This window comes from Ochotona princeps, chromosome X, assembly GCF_030435755.1.
Source record: "Ochotona princeps isolate mOchPri1 chromosome X, mOchPri1.hap1, whole genome shotgun sequence".
In the NCBI taxonomy this organism is placed as follows: Eukaryota; Metazoa; Chordata; class Mammalia; order Lagomorpha; family Ochotonidae; genus Ochotona; species Ochotona princeps.
Window position 1 is genome coordinate 32640720 of NC_080865.1, and position 7662 is coordinate 32648381.

The following is a 7662-nucleotide window of genomic DNA, read 5'->3' on the forward strand; positions in this document are numbered from 1 at the left end:
AAGAACTTTCTTTTTTTCCCCCATGAAAACCTTTACACTGGGATTGGCATTGTGGCATAGTAGAGTAAAAGCTACCATCTGTGACACTGGCAACCTATATAAGCACTTATTCATGTCCTGACTACTCTATTGCCTAACCAGCTTCTTGCTAATGACCTGGGAAAAGCATTGATTGATGGCCCAAGAGTTTGAGATGATTCTGCTTCTGGCTTCAGCCTGGCCTGCTGCTGGCTCTTATGATCATTTAGGGAAGTAAAACAGTGGGTAAAATATCTCTCCCTGTCTCCGTTTCTCTCACTACAACTGAGTCTCTCAAATAAGTAAATAAATCTTCTTAAAAATATTTATTTTATTTTTGTTTGAAAGAGCTACAGAGAGAAGGAGAGCTAGAGAAAGATCTCCCATCTGCTGGTTTACTCCCCAATTGGCTGCAATGGCTGGAGGTGAGCTGATTGGAAACCAGGAACCAGGGGTTTCTTTTGGGTTTCCCACATGAGTGCAGGGTCGCAAGGATGTACAACCCCTTCTGTTGCTTCCCTAGGTGCATTGGTAGGTAGCTGAGTAAGAAGTGGTGCAGCTAGGACTTGAGCACATTGCCATGCGGGATGCCAGCATTATATGTGGCAAGTTAATGTGCTGCAGCACAGTGCCTGTCTCTTTGAATCAAATGCCTTTTATCCATCCCATTGGTTTGCTTGGTGTGGGTCAAAGTCTTTATGTTTGGGGACAGCAAATTATGACATAAAAACTTGTGTATGAATGTTTATAGCAGCACTATTTATAATAATGAAAAGGAGGAAACAACTCACACATCCATCTACTGGTGAATGAATACAGAATACACAATCTATTGGGAACACACAATAGACTATTATTCAGGCATAAAATATAATGATGTATGCTACAACATATATGAACCCTGAAAACCTGTTAAGAGAAAGAAGCCAGTCACAAAAGACCACATAGTATATTGTTCCATTTACATGAAATGTTCAGAATTGGCAAATCCTTAAAGACAGAAAGTAGATTTCTGGTTGCCTGGGTCTGGGGGCTTTGGGGGAGACAAAGAGTGACTGCTAATGGGTACTGATCTTAGACAAAGGGTGCTGAAAAATGTCCCCAAACTGGACAAAATATGCTGAACTTTATACTTCGAACAGGTTTGATTTACAGGATGCAAATTATTTTACAATTTTAAAATTGTGTTAAGAGTAATAATGAACAAGGAGTGGTGGCTTCCTGGCCATCATTTAAATCCTTCAGAGTTCCTTTGGGACCTGGGTGTCAGACTCAGGAATGAGGGTCCCAGGGATACCCTGCTCTGGGGAATGACTCAGGGCAGAGGCATCAGGGAGCATTCTCCTGAGGACAGAGTGGCTACAAGGCAATCTTAATGCCCTCCCCTGCCCCACAGCTCCCTCAGTGCTCTTCTTCCCCCATGTCTCTCTTTGGTTAGTGTTGGCATTGAGCCTCCATTCCAAGACATGCACTCTCATACTATGGAGTATGTGGTCCCTGCAGTCACAGGAAAAGCAGCTTTTGGGTCTCCGGGAAGCCATGCTGAGTCTTATGCTCATCAAAAAGCTTATGTAGGGCATCCATGTAGAGTGCGTGGTATTTATCCACCAGCTCCTGGCTTGGCTTTTCAGCTTTGGGTAGTGATAGAGGCTCACCAACTACCAAGAGAGATGGGAAAAGAGAAGGGGTGTTAGAATCTCTTCTCCCTTCCCTTCCCTTCCCTTCCCTTCCCTTCCCTTCCCTTCCCTTCCCTTCCCTTCCCTTCCCTTCCCTTCCTGTTCCTTTCTTTCCTCCTGTCCTCTCATGACCCATCTCAGCACCTAGCTTTTCCCCTTCAGCTACAATCTTCTTCCATGGGCAGAGGAGTGGGAAAGAATGACGTGGAGGTGAAGAAAGGACTAAGTAAGGTGGGGCTGGGGAGTAGATAAAGCTGCTGCCTGCAGTGCTGTCATCCCATATAGATGCTAATTTGAGTCCCAGTTGCTCCACATCCAATCTAACTTCCTGCTAATGTTCCTGGGAAAGTAGTAGAGGGGACCCTGTACCTATGTGGGAAACGTGGAAGAAGCTCCTGGCTCCCAGCCCAGCTCCAGCCATTGAAGCTATTTGGGGAGTGAACCAGCAGATGGAATCTCTCTCTGTCTTTCTCTCTCCCTCTCCCCTCCCCATCATTTTTCACATTAAAAAAATGAAGTCTTGTGAAATATTAGTTACTCCTCACTAGGGTATTGAAAATTTCTCTGCACACCCCTCCTAAAACTGTTCTGCACCTAAACTGTGGTCATATGTCGTGTTAGAGTTATAAGCCAGTCTAGACTACCTGAAAAAAAAAAGCCAGGTTCAGCAAAATTATGCTTCAACGCTATAAAATGCTAAATATAACAAAAATAGACACAAGACAGCTGAACAGTAATCTATAGCTATTTTAAGATGTATAGAATCCGGTTGTATATAAACTAAAATAGAAATGTCAATGAAGTAGTCACAGGATGTGGTTAAGAACTTGCATTTTTTTTAACGTGTTGGTTACTCAATACTATGTCAATTAATTCCATAGCGTTATAAATTGTTGCTGATGTTATCTTGGGGCTTTTAATTGATCTGGATGAAACTGCTGGCTCTACCTTCAGACCAGAGAAGGTCTCCCCAACAAGCCGTTGAATTTATCTGGACAATAAGAGGCTGGACTCTATGTCTGGTATATGCTTGCAATGAAAGAATCTCAACTGAACTTGAACTGTGGTTATGTAACAAGGTGGAGGAATCCACCATAGGGTGAGGGTATGGGGAGGGGTGGGGAGAATCCCAGTACCTATAAAACTGTGTCACATAATACAATGTAATTAATTAAAAAAGTAAAAATTAAGTCTTTAAATAAAGGAGCTAACATGACCTTGAGGCTGATGATGACACTCACCCACAGTGACGATAGGTCGGGAGTATGGCAAGAGCCCAGTGGTGTGTTGGCTGAAGCCTTGTCCGTAGAAAACACAAAAATAGAAGCCAAAGACCCGGCGGAAGAAGCTCTGGAACTTATACATCTTGCTGTCCTTATGGAACAGCACTTGGTCATACACCTCTGTTTCTCCAAAAGTGAAAGTGGGGACCAGATGAGCCCTGTAGAAAAACCCAGATTTAGCACCCAGACACAGGATGGGATGGAAATCACCCTGGAGAAACATTTGATGCTAGTGAGCCCTTTTAGATCATGAGCAAATCTCAGTGGGTTAGGGCAGTTCTAAACAGGGTTCCCTGGTTTAGGGTTCTCTTGTCCTGAAATATTCTAGGCCAATGTGAGTACTGTCCCTTGGGCAGGATACAAGAACCCAAAATGGGGGTGCAAGGTGGGAAGACGGCTTGGGCAAGGGGCCCCAGAGGCTGACATTGTGAGAAGCTTCCAGAGGTATCCAGGAGCGGAATGCGTGCCTCTGTTCCTAGTAATAGGAAGCACAGATGAGAATGATTTCACCCAGGTGTTCGTATACTAGAGTACTTCAACAAGTTCATGGAAAATAAAACCATAAGATAAATTTATTTGGATGCAATTAAAAAAATCCATGCATAGAAGGAGTCTTCAGAAAGTTCAAGGAAAAAATTTTTCAAGCAGGTGTGATTATTAGTAGTACCCTTAAGAAGGTTCAGAATGATTAAGTAACTTGTCCCAGAGGGCACAGTAAATACAAAACTAGGATTCTACATCAGACTCCTGCCTCCATATGCCACCTCTTGCCCTTATCATTGAAACACAGATGTCAATAACAGTACTGACAATGGGGTCATCATCTATATGCTAGTGCAACCCTAGCCTGCCCCCTATCTCTGATACTGAACCTGAGATGGCGGTTTAACTTCCTGGGAACTGGTCCAGCTGGCTCAGAAGGAGTCGATGATCTCAACCATTTTGAAATTCTATGCCCATCTCCCCTATTTAGCAATAGATTTCCTGAGGGCAAGACTCACATGTGATTCACCTTGGCATTGCCTGCAGGGTCATGGAGCTCAGAAAAGGCCACCCACCCCTCCTATAGGGAAACACTTACCCATGCTGGAGGGCCGTGCGCACAAAGCCCTTGCGCTTCTGGAGAATGAGGGTGGTGGTGTTGGGCACGCTCTGCAGGGCCTCTCCCACACCTCCCACTACCACACCCACGAGGTTGCCAGTACCATGGCTCAGCAGGTAGTCAATGGAGGGCTGGCTCACGGAGCACAAACCTGGACAGAATCAAAGACCGGAAGAGAAGCAGCAGTTCAAGACAAGAGCAGATGGCTCAGCGAGCACCCTCATCCTGCCTGTTCTCCATGGGCGTGTTTATATGCCCTGGGGTCCCAGGAGGAGGCTTGGTGAGATGGGGCTGAGGAGCGTGCAGGAGAGAAGGCTGCGGATCAACAGATCAAGCCTCACTTGGAGTTGCTAAGCTTCACTTCGCAGCACGCACTGAATCAAAACTAAGATAGGAAGGCCTCTGGTGGGATAAGCGGAAGGATTTTTTGACTCTCAACCGTTCTTCTTGATGAACCTCAGGCTGTGACAGGCTTTCTTTGCATGGTCTTACAGAGTCATCATACCACATCTGAGGTCAGACTATTTGTCAGTAGGACTAGTTTATATGGATCAGGGAAGTGAGGGCATGAAGGTTAGCTGGTCTGCCCAAGACCTCACAGGAAGTGACAGAGGTTGGATTCCAGGCAATTTAGCTGCAGAACATATGTTTTGGACTAAGGGGCCACGAAGCAGCAGAGTCAGTGTGGAGGAAATCGGGCTTAAAAGTAGAGAAATGCACCAAAAGCTCCAGCTAAATGTGGCCAGAAGCACCTTTGGCCATGAGGTACTCCCTAATAATGGGGATCTTGAAGAACCAGGACAGCGTGGCCAGGTGAGGAGTGATGCCTGGGAAAGTTTTTGAGAAGCCTGTGGCCTCGGTGCAGAAGTTGCAGAAGGCACCAAAGGTCAGGAGGCCATGAGGGTGGACGCCCATGAGATAGTTGTTCTCAGGTGGCAGGTCTTGGGTCTTCAGGATCTGTGGGTAGGGAGAGGAACGTCAGAGATGGTCACGTGAAAGCATGAAGGAAGCAGAGTGCAGACACCCCAGGGGTAAAGGTGCTTTCCAAAGTGGAATTTTCCAATAGAGAGACCATGATTGGACCTGGGGTGGGAGGGAAAGGAGGAAGACAAGACGTTCTTCCCAGCCCTTGGGAAGCAGGGTAGGGTGCCAGGCAGCTATAGCTGCCAGCCTCTTGCTTTTATCAGCATGCTTTATGCATGTTATTTATTTATTTTTTTCTGTGAGAACCATCATTATGTGACAAAGGTCAGGAAGCTCTGCTCTAAAAGTCAGGGAAGAGTTTGTAATCATCTCGAAAGACAGCCAGGATGGGCACAGCGTTGCATTTTCAGAAACTCTTTTGGGTACTGTTCCTGCCTCCCCCACCCACCCTGGAACTTTTATTGAGCTCTGAACAGCCTGCTTGCATGGTACCATGTCCGGGATGACTTTCTTTATGCCCCCATCTAAGTTGCCTCTGTACTTTGAACCAAACTATAATTCTTCTTTTGTCTGCCCACTCCACTGTATTGTGTGCCAGGTCACGGCAAGAGTGTCCAACGTATCCTAAGAGATTAGAGAGTGCTCCAGGGAGATGTGGGCTAGCCTGTACTGAGACGTCTCTAGGACGTTTGCCTTCCTTACAGATAATTTCAGCTATATGATAGAGGTGCTTAGTAGTTTCGAAATTGTGAAGGGTGCTGGGAAGAGACACTTACCGTAATGGGGAAATAGTCCCTGATGTATGTCCACACATTCCAGCTTCTTACCCAGGCTGAGCGTCTGCCACCTGAAACAAAATGATCAGCAGGGGATGACATCACAGTGCGCGATCAAGTAACTCCTACTCATCTGCTAGAGAAGAGGCAAAGATAGAGAGCCCAGGATGGTCCCGCTGGCTCAGCTCCTGCAGCTCTGAGAAATTAGATGAGAGGCCTGTGGCTTGCTCTGTGACACTTACTGGGCTGGGCTTCAGATAAAGGTGGAACATTCTTTATGGGTGCATGAATCTTACCTTGATCTGGGGTCTTCCAGTCCAGGAACAGCCAGACAAAATAAAGCGCTGGGAGTGGCCACAAGCGTGTAAATAGCAGGGAAATGAACAACGGCTGCAAGATCCAAACTGACAAGGGATTGGGTCAGACTAAACTTGTGGTACAGAACTTGACCATGTCCAGTCCCATTGCCAGCTCTCCATTCTAGCCAGTCCTTTGGTATTGGCCCTCAGCACAATTGGGATCCTGCCTCATGCTTCACCTATGTCCTGCTCTCCTTCAACAGTGTCTCCTGGGACTGGCATTGTGGTGAAAAGGGTTGAGTTGTCACTTATGACACCAGTATTCCATTTCAGAGTGCTGGTTCCAGTCCTAGCTGCTTTTATTTCAATTCAGTTCCCTGCTAATGGAGAAACAGTGGAAGATGGCCCAGGTACTTGGGCCCCTGCACCCACACTGGAGGTCCAGAAGAAGCTGCTGGCTTCTGGCTTTGACCTGAGTCAGATCTGACTGTTGTGGCTGATCGGGGAAGGAACCAGTGGATGGAAAATCTCTCTCTTTCTCTCTTCTACCACCCTATCTTTCAAATAAATAAATGAATAATAAATTTCTTTTTACAAAATTTCTCCTATCATCTACTATACAAAAGCCCCTTTTCCTTGTCTGCCCACTTCCCCACCTAACTCCCTGCCCAGCCACCATCCTGCCACTAGCTTGTCTTGCATTGTTACTCCCACTTACGCACCATTGTTTTCGTTCTGTTTCTGTCACCTTCCCCACTCATCATTCCTGAATCTTTGTTAAGTCACTAGCCTACCCTCCCATTCCCCTGTGCCATCCGTATCACCCTCCACTTGGCCCACCCGCATCTGTGTCCCTCCACTATTTTCCATTCTCTTGCCATTTCGCCAGTCCTTCCATCTACTTCTGTAGTACCCTTCCTTACCCCTCTGGCTTGGAGCTCTCTGTGGGGCAAACACAGGCTAAGCCTGTAATGCAAATGCTTCCTCTGTCTTAGTCCACACAATAGCAAGGAGACTTGTCTTTGTGCTGAGGGTTAGTAAGTGGATGAAATGAGCTAGATCTAGCAACATCCATCAGGATCCTGTTCCTCTCCCCTGCCTGCTCTCACTCTTCCTTGGGGCTCTGTCTTTCCTTGCCCAGGATACTCACAGAGCTCAGGACACTTTGACTTTACTCTATAGTGCCATTCCACATGATCCGAAGGCCAGAGATCAGGCTTCCCATGACCACCGCAATCTCCTCAGCCCCTGTCCTGGTCTCTGCCTGTGCGCATGCTTGGATTGGTACTTACAGATGGCAAGGTAGCTGAGGGGCCACTGCAGAAGCATCAAACTCTGGAAGTGATTCTGTTGCTTGCAACAAGGCATGATGCTCAGGAGCAAGTAAATGGCAGAGATTCCAACACAGTGTTCCCAGCAGAAGTGCAACCAGCCTCTGGAAACTCACTCAACACTCAATGCATAAGACTGCTTGTACCTGCCCTCTCCTCTTCATGTCCTGCCTCACAACTCCCACCCACTGCAGGGGGCAGGCTCTCTCAAGTGCCCAGCACTGCCCTATCCAGTCTGGCTCCGCCCATCTGC

At 46.8% G+C, this 7662-nt stretch overlaps 1 protein-coding gene across 1 annotated transcript; it reads right to left on the reverse strand.

Annotated features, from left to right (window-relative positions):
• Positions 1 to 1521: 1521 nt before the first annotated feature.
• On the reverse strand, positions 1522 to 7446 carry AWAT1 (acyl-CoA wax alcohol acyltransferase 1). The gene is made up of 7 exons (XM_004595221.3): positions 7371 to 7446; positions 6076 to 6183; positions 5780 to 5850; positions 4832 to 5036; positions 4059 to 4230; positions 2936 to 3135; positions 1522 to 1676 (listed from the first exon to the last, which is right to left on the reverse strand). Exons 1-7 carry the CDS (start codon positions 7444 to 7446, stop codon positions 1522 to 1524), a joined length of 987 nt encoding a protein of 328 aa, XP_004595278.1.
• Positions 7447 to 7662: the final 216 nt, after the last annotated feature.

Bases quoted from the DNA above. Each gene is read 5' to 3' on its own strand.
- AWAT1 (XM_004595221.3), bottom strand. From the start codon at position 7,446: ATGCCTTGTTGCAAGCAACAGAATCACTTCCAGAGTTTGATGCTTCTG. The intron at 5,037-5,779 runs GTAAGTGTCTCT...CCCTACCCACAG, and splicing joins GGGACTATTTCCCCATTACG to ATCCTGAAGACCCAAGACCT. The intron at 1,677-2,935 runs GTGAGTGTCATC...CTCTCTTGGTAG, and splicing joins CCGACCTATCGTCACTGTGG to TTGGTGAGCCTCTATCACTA.